At 43.1% G+C, this 18,083-nt stretch overlaps 1 protein-coding gene across 3 annotated transcripts in view; it reads right to left on the reverse strand.

Annotated features, from left to right (window-relative positions):
- The window catches only part of DOCK2 (dedicator of cytokinesis 2), a 433,847-nt gene that overhangs the window by 318,574 nt on the left and 97,190 nt on the right, over positions 1-18,083 (reverse strand). For all 3 annotated transcript variants that reach the window (XM_050794630.1, XM_050794631.1, XM_050794629.1), the window contains exon 23: positions 7,041-7,149. In XM_050794630.1, coding sequence (XP_050650587.1) covers positions 7,041-7,149 — 109 coding nt within the window. The remainder of the gene's footprint in view (positions 1-7,040; positions 7,150-18,083) is intronic.

The following is an 18,083-nucleotide window of genomic DNA, read 5'->3' on the forward strand; positions in this document are numbered from 1 at the left end:
CCCAAAGTGCTGGTATTACAGGCTGGAGCCACCGCGCCAGACCATTCTATCATTTTTACTCTCGTTATTACTACCATTCTTCATAAAATAATATTATATCATTATTACTTTCATTCCATAGTCTATATTGTGTATATATTGTGTGTAATACTTAAAACACACATACATATACATATGTATACACATAAACATACATGTGATGCATATATACATGTACACATATAATCCAATTACGAATTATAGGGTTTTTAAATGGGAATCATGGCGGGCATGGTGGCTCATGCCTGTAATCCCAGCACTTCAGGAGGCCGAGGGATTGATGACTTGAGCCCAGGGGTTCAAGACCAGCCTAAGCAACATGGTAAGACCTCATCTCTACAAAATATATATATATATATATATATAAAATAGCCAGGTATGGTGGCATAGGCCTGAGGTCCCAGCTACTCAGGAGGTTGAGGCAGGAGGATCGCTTCAACCCAGGAACTAGAGGCTGCAGGGTGCTGTGTTTTGCCACTGCACTCCCGCCAGGGTGACAGACAGAGACGCGTTCTCAAAAATAAATAAATAAATAATAAATAAATAATAAAATAGGAAGCATTATTGGGAACTGTATACATGCCAAATACTTGACATGCATGACCTCATTTAATTCTTCCAACAACTCTGTGAGTGGAAATTGTTAATCCCATTTTACCAATGAGAAAACTATGGCATGGAGAGGTTAAATAACAGAAGCCACGTAGCTAATGAGTAGCAAAGCAAGGATGTGTACCCAGCTCTGTCCAGCTGGCTCTGATCCAGTATATCCACTACTGTCCGTCACACTATAGGAAAGGCATTCTATCTCGGCAAGTGGGGAGGATTCAGCAGGGGCAAGAAGGCTAATTTGGAGGAGGAAGTGGAAAAAGAGCTTCCCCTACCCTTTGTAAGAATAGTTTTTGAAAATAAAATGCAGTTCTTCTGACATCCCTTAAGTTAAGGATCCTCATTACCACATCTATAGGGGTTGCAAGAAAGGCCAACAGGAAAATGTTTGCTATCTCACTAATTAGGTGATCATGTGGCACTGCTAGATTAATCGTCCACTCTGAACCCCTCTGCCAAAGGCCAGGTACATCCCTCAAGAAGAGAATCAAACCCAAAGCAACCAATAGTGGTTTTACTGTCCCAGAGGTAAATCAAGGGAGGACGCTTGACATCATTGCTATCTAGATGGACTTCACCAGAATTAGAAAACAGCGAGTGCTTAAACATAACAACAAAAATCAAAACCAAACTAGCATGCCTCCAAACTCAAAGGGACTTGTCTGCTGAGTGCTCTCAGGCTTTCCCGCTCTCTCTCACACTCTTTCTCTCTCTCTCTCTCCCCTCCCTTTCTCTCTCTTTCAAACAGAGTGACCAGTGTTGGTGCCAGTAGACACAGACTTCTGGCCAAAATGAACATGTCTTGAAATGATACACAGTTATGCAAGAATGCTACCAGACGTCTTCCTCATTCAAGAGCCACAGGCATTCAAAACAAGTACTATTCCCATCAATTTTTAATCCTCTTATTTTAGCCAAGCAGTGGATGATCAAGGTCCATGGAAACTGGAAAAACGATGTCGCAGGAATTCCCCATAGCATGACCATAAGAAGGTAGTTTACTTTGAGATGCTGAGTTGTTCCTAGGGGTAAATAAATGCAGCTCTCTCAGGACATTCAGCATCATCACTAATCTCTCAGGCAAACTGAAGGGAAAGGGATCAACAGGTTCTAGAATATGTGTGCTTCCGTCCTTTCTGTAACTCAACTTTATGGGGACCCCTGAGTCTTATCCACCTGGCGTTTTGCCAGAAGACTTGGGTCTTAATGAAATTATGCTATTGCTTGGTGGTGATTAAGAACTCAAACTCTGGACTTATACAGCCAAAATTTAAATCCAAGATCTACTAATTTTCAGCCAAGGTAAGTCACTTAACTTCTTTAAGCCTCATTTTCCTCATTTACAAAGCGGAGATAAAGACTATATGCAAAGACAAATAGTCTGTACCTCTGCTTTACACCAAATGTTCTCACTCATAAGTGGGAGAGCAACAATAAGAACACAGGGTGGGGAACGACACACACGGGGGCTGTCAGGGAGTGGGGGGCAAGGGAAGGGAGAGCATCGGGATAAATAGCTAATAAATAACACGGGGCTTAAAACCTAGATGACAGGTTGATAGGTGCAGCAAACCACCATGGCACATGTATATCTATGTAACAAACTTGCACATTCTGCACATGTATATCATGGAATTAGAGTAAAATTTTTAAGAAACCACTATTTGTCCTATAAGGTTGTTGTTAAAAAGATCAACTGAGCTAACAATATATGTAAAGCTTTTAGCTCAACACTTGACACTTAATAAACACTGAAACATCAAACTAAACAAAATGAATTATTTATTTTATTTTATTTTATTATTTTATTTTATTTTCAGACAGAGTCTTGCTCTATCGCCAGGCTGGAGTGCAATGGCGCGATCTTGGCTCACTGCAACCTCCACCTCCGGGGTTCAAGTTATTCTCCTATCTCAGCCTCCCGAGTACCTAGGATTACAGGTGCCTGCCACCACACCCAGTTAATTTTTGTATTTTTAGTAGAGGCGGGGTTTCACCATCTTGGCCAGGCTGATCTCGAATCCCTGACCTTGTAATCCGCCCTCCTCAGTCTCCCAAAGTGCTGGGATTACAGGCGTGAGTCACGGTGCCCGGCACTATTTATTTATTTATTTTAAGAGACAGGGTCTTGCTTTGTCACCCAGGCTGGAATGTAGTGGCACAATCACAGTTCACTGCAGCCTTGATCCCCTAAGCTCAAGTGATCCTCCTGCCTCAGCTTCCTGAGTAGCTGGGACCACAAGCATACACCACTAGGCATGGGCAGGCCCCCATGCCTAGCTAATTTTTTTTAATTTTTTTGTCGAGACAGGGTCTCACTATGTTCCCCAGCCTGGTCTTGAACTCCTGGGCTTGAGAGATCCTTTCGCCTCAGCCTCCTAAAGTGCTGGGATTACAGGCATGCACCATTGCACTCAGCTATATTCATTCATTCATTCATTCATTCATTCATTCAGACAGTAGATATTTGAGCACTTTCTGTGTGGCAGCCATTGTTCCAGACATTGGGGATGTAAATGGCAGAGTCCCCTGCCCTCCTGGACACTCCAGTGGCTTCATTAGCATAAGTGGCATTCACAGTGGCCAAGAGAGCATGTCATTCAATACAAACTGTTCATTTAATTCCACTTGCGCCATCAAATTGGAGCATTATGAAATACCATGGATCGTAAGGAGAATGGGACAAATTGGCCTGCACAACATCACCATATGCCTTTTACTCACATTTGAGCTCTGTCTAATTTACAAGTGTCTGGTGTTGACCCTCTGAATCTGCCATCAGTTTTATCAACACACTTACAGGGCTGGCACACATAAGGACTTCCGAGCACGTGGCCCATTGTTGAAACATGGGAACCCCTGGCCTAAACCTTACCTGTGGCATAGAGAAGAATAGTGCTTTGGAGGCAGATGACCTGGGTGAATTCAAATCCTAGCTCCAGCTCTATGAATACGTGTAATTTGGGATGAACTATTTAACTTTATGAGCCTCCTATGGACACTGAGGATAGTGGTTCCTTGAAGATCTCTGGCGGGATTTAAAACACTGTATGTGAAGAGCCCAGTTCCATGCCTGGAACATGGTGGGTACCCAATCGGTGGAAAGTATTTTTATTGCTCCTCTCCTCTTTGAACAACTGGCTTTCAATTCTCCATGGTCTTGGTGAGCTGCTTCCGTGCCAGCTCAGAACAATAAGAAAAACCACAGAAAGCAATTCACAAAAGCTGGGTGAGCATTAGAGATGGGCAATAACTTGCTTAGGTTTCAGAATTCACAGTGGACACAGCTGAGATTTGAACCAGATCTGCTCTACTCACAATTAAGCTGGTCACAAATGAGGGTTTCCAACATAAGCCGCTACCCAGCTGGATGTGAAAAGTTTGAACCAGGAACATCAACCATGGGCATTCGTATCCTCTGCACCCACCCGGCACTTATGGCTGATGTTACTAATAGCTCACACCCCATGCAGGCTCAGAATCAAGACTCCAGTCACCTCGTACTATTTCACTAGCTGCAACTTTGCCATGCATGTTTTCATACAGTCACTTCTTGTGGATTTATTCTCTTAAGAATGTGTGTCTATATTTCTTTATCGAACTGAATAATTGAACATCCTAACACTATTGAGTCTTGTGTAACAAAATTAGGAACACAAGTAACCCGCCTTCTGAATCCTCACTAGTAAAATATCCAAAAAGCTTCTGTTTTTTGATGAAGTAAAGGAGGAAGAGGTATAAATGATTAAAAATGATTTAAACCAAACTATGGAACAGGCTTCATACTTCATGTTTCACATATATTACTTTATTTCACCCTCTCAGTAATCCTCTAAATTACACATTAGGCCTCCCATGTTACAAAGGATAAATCGAGGCCCAGAAAGCTAAAATGATGTGCCCAAGGCTACATGCCCACATCTCTCTGGTCAAAAGCCAAAGCTCCGTCTCCTGCAGCAAATCTCAAAGTCTATAGAAGATTCCACATGTGGGATTTGGAGACATCACAGGGACTTGACCCCTCTGCCCTCATCATTAAGTTCTCTTCACATGGTACTGCTCTCCATATTAGAATATAACTTTAAATTCTTCTTTGATAACTTTTCAACAGCTACGTAAATAGGTGGAAAGCATCATTGGTTTTATGAAAATTCCTGAGGCTAAATTTGACCCTTAGAGCAAATTGAGAAAGAGATGAAGCCCCATTCTATGCCTCTGAGGTGGAAATCTGCGAGAACAAACCAACAAACCTGGCCCAAATTGCAAGGAAAGCAAGGCATTTCTAACACAGCTACCCAGACAAGAACCACCTGGGTAAAAAGACTTACGCCAAAACTACAATAATCGTATCAGTTCACTGCATTTGCATAGCATTTTATAACTTGTTCTTCTGCGGAGAATGTTTATTTGATCCTCACCCGCACAATGAAATCTTATAGATGAGGAAACTGAGGCACTGAGAAGTGACCAATGTAAGATCACGCAGCTGATAAAGAAGAGCATTCCTGTTGACCAGATGTCTTCAGAACGGCAAATGCTCACTTGCTCCTCTTTGCTTCCCTTCTTTCTTTCCCTGCCTTCTTACTCTCTCTCTCCCTTTGTTCCTTCCCCGAAGACATTTGTAGCCCATCATAGGGAAACAGGTGCTGAAATTAGAAAGAGTAGCTCCACAATGACCTATTCCCTCTTCCACTCTTCTCTCTCTCCATGGCACCTCAACTTCTTTGGGGCATCAGCGCCTTTCTCCTCTGGCATGAGAAACTGGCTTTATCTATTTGCTCATCATTTCTGCTCTTTCACACTTCAGCTTCCTTAGAGCTGATTTCACACCTGATTCAACCCTATAGCCCCTCTCATGGCAACTGGTCATTCTTGGCTCTCTCCGGATATCCCAACACTGTGTGGCTGCTCACTGGAGGCTCAGTTGCTTCCAGGTGATACAGATGCAGTGGCTGGTGGGGGCTCCTGCTGCATCTCCTCATGCTGTCCCCTGCTCCTGTGATCCCCTTTGTCAGAGAATGATGAGAGAGTTAGGAATATGAGGAAGATGTTTTTGGTTTGTTTTTTAACCAGCAGGGGGTAAGGGAAAAATGAAAACTAAAACAATGAAGTTCCAACTAACCCAAGGGAAGACACTGATCCCCAGTAGGGGCTAAAGAAACAGTCTTGTCACACAAGACCAAATAGTGTTAGGACATTCAGCTGTTCACTTAGATCAAGAAATATAGATACATATTCTGAGGAGAATAAATGTTAGAATTATCCGGATTATTCTGAGTGTTGAAGACACATGATGAATAAGACAGTTGCCTTCCTCAACACACAGGTTTCCACTCTTTGTTAAATTAAAGGAAGCCGTCAGCAGAGTGGTTCTCAAACTTTGCTTCACAGTAAAATCACCTGGGGAATTTTTAAAATCCCCTGGCCTGGGTCACACTCATACCAATTAAATCAGAAAGTCTGGTGGTTATAACCAGGCATCAGAATTTATTAAAGATCCCCACACGATTCTAACGTGCACAGTCTGGAATCCATAGTGTGAGAAGCAAACATTCCCCAGGCTGACTTCTGCCTCTGCTTCCTCACCTTCATTCTACCTAAACACTAGTACCTCATTAATTCTAACCAGTGCCTGGGCATCCCAGGCATAATGGATCTTTAAATTAGCAACTAAAAGAATAACATTGATTTAAACAAACAACAAAAAAAATAAATAAAAGCAGCAGCAGCAAAAATCTGCATTAACTCATTGATTTAGATAAATGGGCTTCCTTTATTCACAACACATCAAGCACTCCCAGCTTCCCCCACCTGCACCCCCAGTGCCTGCAAGTACATTCTGTGAAAGTTCTGAAGTCTCCCTGAAACAGCCTCTTCATTCAGACTCTTGGCTGCTCAACTCCTTCCCGAACACAGGGCTAGGCCTCACAGTTTCTCAAAGATTTGCAGACTTCACAGATTAGCATCGTGGACCACACATGAGAGGACTCATTCTCTCCAAAGTACCTCTTGTTTATTGAGGAGCCCTCTTTAATCCCAAAAGGGTCCCTGCCTTTATGTTGTCGAGAATTAAACTACTGGAGACTCAGTTTAAGAGACTGCCACCGTAACTATTCTCTCCATCGGAAGTGGATCCGGTTTGACTAATTTCCTTCTAGGTAACAAAAATTTCAGAGCTATTTTAAAAGAAGGCACTGCTACCTTCATGGGAAGCAAATAATAAATACATTTTCTCTTGTCCTGAGGAGCCCTTGGTATTTAACCAAGTGGCCAGCCCAGGCCTTCACTGGACACAAGTTTGCATATTTCAGCAAAAGAAGATATTATCTTAGCATGCTGTTACTTACTGGATGGCCAAGGAAAAGACAGATTTTATTGTAGCATAAACCAACCTGCAAAAGGATGGTAGTTTTGTATTGACTTTTCATCAGATTGTTGATGGATTCAAAGAGCCGTCTCATGGATTCTTCAAACTCCATCTGTTCTTTGCCTTCATAAAGCCTGAAATAAGATACATCGGGGTCATTTCTCAAGCTAACAGACAATACGTTTAAAAGTGTGTACTAGGCACAAACTTCATTTGAAACTTAAAACAAAAAGGAGTGGGAGGTGGGGACTTCAAGGAGGAGAGGATTCTGCAGATGCTGTGTGCATCATTCTCTCAAGGGTAAAGCCCCACATCCACCATACCCAACAGAAACCCAGTAACTAACAGGGCATACGCCTTCTGCTGTATTTTTTTAAACCCCAAGGAAACCCCAAAGGAAGGAAATTTGTCCTAGCTGAGGAGACATTAATAATTTCACCCTTCTGCAAGAATCAGAGGAAAAACATTGTGGTCATCAGATTTTCAAAGTATCTTGGAAACATCCAGGAGAAATATTTTCAAATGCACTGCCATTTCCACCACCCATTGTCTGCTTGTCAGATGAGTCCCAACAATCCATTTTATGTCAAGGGCCATTGCCTTCCCTGCCCTCATTTCAGGAGTGTAGTTATTATCTTATGCCTTTGTTTCTCTGATTATGAAGTACCTACACTGTTAAACATGTAAACCTAATTGAAATACATAACTTAGAAGGTGAGATTCCTCATTAATCCAACCAGGGAGGTTAGCTATTGTCAACATTTTAATGGGTATCCTTCTAGGAACTTTCAATGCCTATGATAATATACAAGTGTAAAATTGCATAGAACCAGTCCCTCATGTAAAACCAGTCTCCAGGTACCTGCCTTTTATCAACCCCTTCCCCAGCCTTAGGAGTGTTGTTCAGCTCAAGGCTTCTCCAAACAAGCATTTATCACCAACCGTGAAATATCCACAGCCTAATCTGTGGCCTCCAGTGTGAAATGCACAGAAGAGCGCTCCTGTCTCCAATTCAGATAAAGAGACTCTCTCCTGTCACGGCCCTACATGCTCAAAAAGCTCCTCAGTGCGCCCGGGCCTTGGCAAAGGTGGTTTCCTAGATAAAGCACTGACACACTTAACAGGTTTGTTTACCTTTCAACCACAGAGCAGGCCAGCCAGTCACGGCCCCCTCAGCACTGTCTCCGCAAAATCCCCATCCTTCCCCTCAGCCTTATTCCCTCTTTCTACTTCATTTCTCTGGCTCTAAGTGTGTGCCCCTTCTGTTTAGTTTCTTGAGTGTTAATCACTTTCTTTCTCTCCTTGGGCCTCTATGTCTTTATATCTAGTTCTCTCCCCACCCCCGCCACCCCCTGACTTTGTCACTCTCTTTCTGTCTCAGTCACTCTCTGTCTCTCTTTCTTTCCTTCTTTTTCTAACTAACCCCTCTCTAAAGCCCTCCTGAAGTAAGAAGCATAAGTGAAGTCAGTGCTGAATGTTCCCGTTGGTTACGGGGACTCAGCAATTGCTGCTGACCTTCTGGGTCCAGCTCAAGGTCACAGAGACAAGGAGTGTTGAAGTGACCACGTGCCTAGGGCTCGTCATTCTCTTCCTCTCCCTAGCTCCATAGCTCCCTCTGCTAACTCGCCCCCACCCCGGCTTTTACACTGCTCACTGCTGAGCCTTCTTGTCCCGCCACGAGAGATAACTACCACAGCGTATGTATTCTAGAGTCAATCTGCTTTGGGTTCAAATCCCCACTGCCCGGCAGGCACTTTATTACAAACAGCAGCAAACATTACAGAACACCGCTGTGCTCCAGGCACCTTCCTGAATGCGTGTGAAATCACTCACTCCTCACAACCACAGCATGAGGCAGGCACTAGTATCACATCCACTGTACAGATTAATGGAGCTTACGCAACATGCCAGAGAACACCAGGCCAGTGAGTGTCAGAGCCAGAATTCAAAACGGGCCATCGGCTCCTGAGCCCAGCCTCTCAGTCTCGTTGCACACTGCTTTGCTCTACACTTTACTGCCTCCTTAATTTCTAGAAGCCTCGGACAAAGTGTAAACCGTAACAGTACTGTCTGTGTCAGAGGACTGCAAGGACTGACCCACATGGGAAGCGCTCAGCATGGGTACCTGGCCCTAGGGGATGTTAGCACCTGCTGTACTGTTGTCAACTGGAAGAGTAGCATGATTATCATTGCTCTCATTCCCACTTCACAGATAAGGAAACAGAAAAAACTCTCAAGAGGCTAAAACTTGCCCAGATGTCATCAAAGTGGAAAAGATGGGACCAGAGTACCCTGTCCTTGACCTGGCTGAAAATAGAGGATCTTAATCCAGCATGGTGCTGGTGGTCGGCCTCCCCATGAGATCACACTGTTTGTCTTTCTTTGTGCCCACAGCCACCAGCAATCCCTAACGGACAGTCCACCCATCACGCCTTTTGCCTTGAAGTCTGTTACTCTTTCCATGAGGCACAGAAGCCTGAAAACGCTGAATGAACTGCATCACTATGGCTGCTACTGCTCTAGAGTATTGAGCCTGCCCACTCTGTCTCCCACCCACATGTAACACCCAGACCTGGCTGCCCAAGCATTTACAGACACATGGGCTCTTTCTGCAGGGTGTACCTGTGTGTGTGGTGAGGGGTTCTGCCCAGGTCCTCCTGGGAACCACCTGCTCCTCCAACAAGGCTAGGCTCCAGCAACACTTTCCTGCTGATTGGTCTGTCCAACCCTACCCTCCATAACTGAATGGCCCCCTGGCAGTGTTCCTTCTGGAATTTGTCATTTTTAAAAAAGAAACATAAAAACAGACTTTTTTGGAGTCATCTGAATGGCAGCACTCCAGAGGGAAGGGTCATGAGCTCCTGCTGAAGAGATCCCTGAGGCTGTCCTGGTTCCCAACGTCTCTGTGTCTCATTATTTAACTTCTTTTGGATTTTATGAGCTGCACAAATATCTTTACGATAAACTCTCCTTTTTGCCTAGACTAGCCTCTGCTGGTTTCATTGCAAACCCTCGAGAGTCAGAACTTGGCAGAGTAGAACCAGCTTCTTCCTGCAGCTCCCCTGAGTTTGATACCAAGAGCTGCTGGGAAGTCCGGTGAGCATTTAGTTCTTGCTCTTACTGTACAGATGAAGAGACTGAGGGCCAGAGTGGGCAAGTGACTTGGCTTCACCAGCTTGTAAATATTATGTGACTGAGCTGGAAAGAAACAAGATTTTTAGTCTGTAAGACTAAACCAAGGCTCTCTGCTCGACATTAAATTTTGCAGGAAACTAAATTTGATTTTCACGAGAAAGAGAGGAGGGATGTGCTCTAGGTCACAGACTGTGCCAGTGACATAGCTTGAACCAGAATCAGGTATTCTTCTTCTGTGTTCTCATCATCTAACAGGGGAAGGCAGATAACACAAATCCCAGGAAGCCATGATTAGGGTCCTCCACCCCAGTGGGAATCCAATCTGCTCCCTGCTATCCATGTCACAAGTTAAGGAGCTTGACACCACACTGGAGTCCAGGGATGAAAATATATCCTGCACCTGCCTAAGTCTTATAAAGGATAAAAAACAATTCCAGGAGGAAAATGGGGGAAAATTATTTATATATATATGTTACATAATATAAATCTTAAATTTATAATTTAAATATAAATTTATATAAATTTAAATATAAATCATAAACATAATTATATATTATGTATATAAATATCAAAAAATATATATCTAAAATAGATATACATATTTTAAAATATTTACTTTTTTTTTAAGCTGAGGAATGGCTGGGAATGGGAAGAAGAGTCACAGGACATGACCACAGCTGGGAAGAAGAAAGGAAAGAAAAATCTATTTCATATAAAGGACTTTGCTATCAAGCCAGACCCCTCCATATACTTGCTGTGTGGCCTCAGTTAATTACTTTCCTGAAATTTTACTTTTCTTCCTGATAAAATGTAGTTCTAATGCTCATTTGAATGGTTATTTTGAGGTGAAAAACATGAGATAATTCTTTTCAAGTGCTTAATATTGTAGCTGGCATTTAATCAGCGTTAAGTAAACATTAGAAATTCTTGTTCTTGATTCCTAAGCACAGAAGTGATTATTTGGGCAAACTCTCTGATCTGAGCATAAGAGGAATATTTTGTAACATACAGGGTCTCAATATGTTGCCCCAACTGGCCTCAAACTCCCAGACTCAAGTAATCCTCCAGCCTCAGCCTCCTGAGTAGCTGGGACCACAGGCACATGCCACCAATGCCCAACTATAAAAAGAAATATTTCAAGTAAGGAGTCAATAAGGAAAAAAATTCATAAGGGTTTTAGATTATAAGGAAGAAGTAACGTGATGATAGCAGGGTGATTAAGCATTGCGGGACCCCCCTTGAAAGACCTGAAAAGAAAATAAAAATGCCTGAGCTGTCTGCGATTCTTCAAATGTGGCCTTGAAGTCAAGGGCACAGCAGATGTAGCTTCCAGGTTCTTTTTTAGTGCTTGGTATCTGTTATAGTTTCAGGATGTAAACATTTTTTCTGGCCTAGAACGCCTGGAAAGATACTTCAGAAACCAGCAGATTTTGGCAGGGAACAAATTATTGAAGGGCCCTAAGGCCCTGACCACAAGGAAAACTGGAACAACCTGCAAGGCACTGTTCTGGGGCATGCAAGTCGACCACAGCCAGCGCTCCTGCTCCCAGGGCTTGGATAAATATAGCGATGCTCGGCTTGCATGTGATTCATTAAGGAGACACTGCGCACAGCTGAGCACTCACTAAATGCAAATGGAGCCCCATATGTTGTGTACAATGCTCCGCACCACCTCTTCCACGCAGGTACATAAAGCCTCAGCCTAAAACTGAGATGCCAACCTCAGGCTAGCATCCCAGGGGAGCAGAATCTAACCAAAGCAACCTCAGACTGCAGAAAGCAAGTGGGAAGACTCCCTTTAGAATCCAGGCGTGGATTCTAACACCCTGACCCTCTTTCATTTTCTGTACCTCGATCACTTCCACATTGAAGGCATCCATCCCTCCGATTCCTTCTCTGCCTCTTCTAGGCAATAGAGAAATTTAGGCAGCACTGCCTGGGTTCATAGCCCTGCTCTGTCACTTATTAGTTGGGTGACCTTGGCTAAGGTACCTAATCTCTCTGAGACTCAGATTTCTCATTAGTAAAATGGTATTAGCCCCATAAGGTTGCTCAAATTTCAAACAACGCATGTAAAGCCATTAGCAGTGTCTAGTACATAGTCAACAATAGATGTTAGCTATTATTACATCATATCATTTTTCTTTTGGATACACCTATTTTTGCTTCCTGAACTGTAAGAAGAAAGAAATCAGCATCTTCATAAAGACAATTACCATTTACTGAGCACTTACTACATGCCAGGCACCGCATTGGAGATAAAAATGAGTAAAAGGGCTGGGCGCAGTGACTCCCACCTGTAATTCCAGCACTTTGGGAAGCCGAGATGGGTGGATCATGAGGTCAGGAGATGGAGACCATCCTGGCTAACACGGTGAAACCCAGACTCTAACTATATAAAAAATACAAAAGAATTAGCCAGGCGTGGTGGCAGGTGCCTGTAGTCCCACCTACTCAGGAGGTTGAGGCAGGAGAATGGTGGGAACCCAGGAGGTGGAGCTTGCAGTGAGCTGAGATCACGCCACTGCACTCCAGCCTGGGAGACACAGTGACACTCCATCTCGGGGGGAAAAAAAAATTAGTAACAGATTCTGGGAGATAAGTGGCAGCTAAATAATTTATGACCCCAGGAACAAGAGCAAGTCAGTGGGTTGGGAGGCATCCGTTACCCAGGGGATGATGCTATGGGACTGTCGGAGGGAAGTTAGAAGGCTGGCTCTAACCTTTTTCTATTCCAGCTCTAAAACTAAGGTGACTTGGCTGGTGTTCCTTCCCCTGAGCCAATAATTTGCTCTATTCAGATAAGTGTAAATTAGTGACTTTACAAAAAGAACCATTGAATCTTTCCTGGTTTCAAAAGAGTGATTACTCTGGGAAAATCACAATATACTTTAAGACAAGAGCCAAGGGGTCAAGTGTATTCTCTCTCTCTCCCCCTCCCACCCCACAACCTGGGACCAAGAATAATTCAAGCTAAACCAGCAGCTGAGTCTGTCTGAAGATCATCCTTGCACTTCCCAATCCTGCTCATAGAATGAGGCCCTTCAGTGCACTAGGCAGGCACATTTAAGTCATGAAATAGGCAGGCAAAGGACTTGTGAAAGAGACAGTTCCCTTCCTCATTCACCCCTTCCCTGTATGGTCGCCGCCACCATCCCCACCTCTTCCCTGCTATCAAGGTGTATGGACCTGAAACAAATAAGAAATTGCAGACTAAGACACAGAATCTGAGAGTTAGCTGTCTTATTCAGCAGTGGTCAGAAGGCTAGGTGCAGGGGCTCACACCTGTAATCCCAACACTTTGGGAGGCCGAAATGGGAGGATCACTTGAGCCCAGGAGTTCAAGACCAACCTGGGAAACATGGAGAATCCCTGTCTCTACAAAAAAATACAACAATTAGCCGGGCATGGTGGTGTATGCCTGTGGTTCAAGCTATTTGGGAGGCTGAGGCTGGAGGATCACCTGAGCCTGGGAAGTCAAGGTTGCAGTGAGCCATAATCAAGCTACTACACTCCAGCCTAGGTGACACAATGAGACCCTGTCTCCAAAAACAAAAACAAAACACATACACAATGGTCAGAGAAATTCTCCTCTAAAGGGTAACAAAGTTGAAGTGGAAATATGTCTTCTGTCAGAAGAGAAAGGCAAAGCCTCATGAGAAAGAGAACATGTAAGGAACAGTTAGGATGACTACAGTGTTGCCAGTGTCAACTGTCAAGCAGCCCTAGAGGCCACAGAGCTGACTGTGCAGGCTTTACTTCATTGCATACCCCCAGCAGCCCACAGGCGGGGTGCAGATCAACTCCTGGTGCCAAGGACTTTTGTCAATGACAAAATTATTTCTATTGAGCTGTTACTTTTCCAGAGCCTGACATTTGGGGTGGGACCATTCCTTAGGGCAAATCGCAAAGGAGTTTCACTAACATCTTCTTCCTGTAAATAACACCAGGAAAGAATGATTTGTGGATGAGAGAAAAGAAGACAAACTTAACATGTGGAGATTCTGTTTGAAAAATGTCTAGAATGAACACATAAAAATTAATGCAATCACTGAAGAAAAACTGCCTCTGGTGGAAGTATAAACAGTCTAAATTAAAAAAAAAAATAGAAGTTAACAATATGGAAGAAATGAAAGAAAAACAATCCATCTGAAACATTCACTTTACTTTTGAAATATGGCAACCCTGTGTAATAAATTAATAGTAAGTAGGTAATAAGATGCAGGCAAAAGCCTTGAAAAGAACTTTAAGTTATGAACAGTGTGTGATGTGTGCCCGTGCCATCCTTCATTCTATTCAGAGGAGCTGCACACTTTATGTAATTTGGCAAGAAAACTAAGTTGCGTAATTCTGCACTTAAGTAAATTTCTCCATTAGCATGAAAAATGGTATTTAGGGTTTTCCCCCAATATAATTAGAAATTGAATGTTTCCAAAACAATATTCCTAAAGACAGAAAGAAGCACACACATGCACACACTCTATCTCTCTTTCTTCCCTGTTTCCAAGACACACAGAGAAATATACAGATTGCATCATCTATTTGAAAAAGTAGCTAATATTCAGCACACTCTTTCCAGCTCTTTGTCTATGGCCCAGTCGGTATAAAAGTCTGGGTGCCAAGAAGAAGTTGGATTTTGACCATTTCTCTTATCATTTCTTCCCTCAGTGTTTTTGTTTGTTTGCTTGTTTGTTTACAATCTAGGAGGTTTCCATATAACCGAAAATATATAACAGAAAAAAATGACTTGCCGAATGATTATGGAGACACACATGCAAACTTAATAAAATCTGGAAATCTGTACATTAAATCAATAATTTAGTTATCTCTTAGAAAAGGGGATTAGGTATAACATGCCCATTATATACACTTATTTTATATTCTGATTTTTAAACACAAGTGAAATTTCCATTTAATTTTAAAAAGAGAGATCTACTCTTTTTCTGGTGTATTTCTTGCCTTATAGCTCCTTCCTACAACAGTCCATTTCTCCAAAGCCTGTCCTGAAATTTCTCATTCTCATGTGGGAATAAGGCTGGGGCTAGAGAATCTAACTGAAGGTCACATACAACTAGAGGCCATTTTCCCTCTACAATTACAGAATCAAGATGCTGATTTTTCACCTGCCTCCCAGTTTCTGGCATAAACTGCAGCTAGAGAGACAGTGGCCCAAGAAATGCCGAGTTATTATTACTCTAAACTATGGTCATGCCAAGAGCATTGAACTTCGTCCTTTGATTCCGTGGCTTCCTGAAAAGGAAAATTAACCCCAGGCTCCCTGCTCTTCCACTGAGAGCCCTGACATTTAGTGTGTGTAGTTCAGTGATTTTTTTTTTAAACATTTTCCTTACTAATGGCGTCCGTTTTAAAAATGCATATGCAATAAAACTCTTTGTTTTGAAATTTGGGAACACCCAAGGAGTGTGGAGATCAAACACATTGAGGTTTGAGTGCCTGGAGACCTCTTTGTGCAGTAGGATGACCGAGGGCCCACCAGGCTGCCAGCAGAGGACAGGGAAACAGAAGGAATAATGGTATTGGTCACAGGACTGAATCAATTCTAAACCAGACTAGCATTTACAGACATTCAGACCTTTGGAACACTCCTCTCTGGGCCCTTGCGTACTTATATTTAGGTAACTATTTACCATTGAGGTAATTCTCCAGGATTCTTATCCGGCTTCTATTGTCAGAGAGTTCTTTCCTACATTCAGCAATAACACATTACATACACATTCCATACTATACTGGCCCATAAGACTTAGGTTCTTTTTTAAGCACCTGAGTTGAAAATGAACATTTCTATCTGTTTACAAAACACCCTCTAGTTTCCAAGCACAGCATGAAGGGCCCCACAGGTGCCCAAGTCAAAGCCCTGGGCTAAGAAGGAGTTATCTTGAATTGCTTGAAAGTTATTCAGTCATCAAGATCCATTAATTCCACCCCAAAAGCCATTTCCCTCTCTCCATCTTCTTCAGCACTACGGAGGACCAAGCCTCCATCTCCTCTCACCTCTGGGCATCTCTGAACCAGTTCCCCTTCCCTCTCTCTTATTCTCTTTCAATCCAGTTTCTACATAATAGCCAGAGGGACCTTTCTAAAAACACAGATGTGATCATAGCAGCCAGAGGGACCTTTCTAAAAACACAGATGTGATCATAGCATTTTCCTGTTGAAAATCCTTTAATCACTCCTGAGTGGAAAAAACACATGCTATTTTCCCTCTGCTCCCATGCTACAACCATGAACACGGAAGACATCTGTGACCAAATGTGTGAGAGTTTCTCCCCACCACCAAGCAAGCAATGAATTCTGCAGTGGACACAGCTGGGTGTCCTCTAATTCAGTCCAAACCCAACATTATCTACCTGGAAAGAGTCAGATCCCACAGAGTGAGGGCTCAGTCCCCAAGACTGCCCCCCATTTCCAATGCCAATCATAAGCCCAGGTTGTTTTATCTGTGCCTCTGACCAACTGGCTATTAATTCAAGTTCCCACAACTCCCTCCTTGGGTTTGATTAACTTGCTAGAGCTGCGCACAGAACTCAGGGAAATATATTTACCGATTTGTTATAAAGAGTATTTATTACAAAAGATACAGGAATGGGGAGGAAGGTATGCGGAGCTTCCATGCCCTGTCCAGAATGCCACCTTCCAGGAAGCTCCACATGTTCAGCTATCTGGAATTGCTGGGTTCTCTCAGAACCCAGTCCTTTTGTGATTTTATAGAGGTTTTATTATGTAAGCACTGGCCATCAGTGATCAAGTTAACTTCAACCCTCTCCCCTCCATGGAGGCTGTGGGTGGGGCTGAAAGTCCCAACCCTCTAATCCTGCCTTGCTCTTTCAGATGGCCACCCCTCATACTGAAACTACCTAAGGGTTTCCAGGCTTCAGTCAATTCATTAACATGCAAAAAGACAGCACTCTGTGGAGATTCTAAGGATTCTAGGAGATGTACGCCAGGAAAAAGGATCAAAGACCAAGTACATACTTCATAATATCACAGCTCCCCATTTCCCTAAGATCATTTCTAGAGGTCATGGCCTGACACTCAAGGCTCTTCAAGAGCCACCCCTTCCTACCCTTCTAGGCAATGTCCAGTCATTCTATCCCTTGGTCACTGAATTCCAGCCACCCTAGACTTTCCACAGTTCCTTTGGGTCAAATTCCCTCCTATCTTAAGGAGCGCCCCCTGACTTTATTTTCACCTACTATACCCTCCTCCTCTTCACCTGCCAACTCCTACTCATCATTCAGGTCACAGCTTAGATGGTACTTCCTCAGAGAAGCATTCTTGACCTTGTGAGGAAAGCTGATCTCTTCATCGCATGCTCCCAGGGCACCTCACACACATTTCCCCTTGATTTTACATGCATCCACATGATTATCTGCTTCATGTCTCTCTTCTCAACTACACTAAAAACGTTCATACCTTTGTCCAATTCCACTAGGCTGTCCAATTCATTGTTACATTTCTAGTACCTAGTATAGTGGCCTACTCAATATGTGTTGGATAAACATGTGATTACTAATGCAAACCAAAGTTCTACCTCTAGACACGTATTTGAACTCATTTTGAAATAGAAACTTTCATTATCGACTCATGTGCTTAAAAAAAGAAACTAAGTTTTACAGCCCAGTATGCGTGGGACAGGTACATGATGCATTGTTGCTGAATGTAAGGATGAATAAATCCTGAGTTAAAGGTGTGTTGGAAGCTATAGGCTTTAAGAGCAATTTGTTAAAAGTTGAGAAATACCTATATACTGAAAAGTTGTTCACCATCTTTAGATTCCAGGCTGAGAAACCCACAGATGCCTTCCAAAGTAGGAACACCATGGCAAAATCCAGGTAGAAAATCTGGGCATGCAATGCACACAGCAGACAAAGACCGCGGTGCAAACCAGTGCAGGGGACTTAATACACCCTGT

Source organism: Macaca thibetana, chromosome 6, assembly GCF_024542745.1.
Source record: "Macaca thibetana thibetana isolate TM-01 chromosome 6, ASM2454274v1, whole genome shotgun sequence".
Lineage (NCBI taxonomy): Eukaryota > Metazoa > Chordata > Mammalia > Primates > Cercopithecidae > Macaca > Macaca thibetana.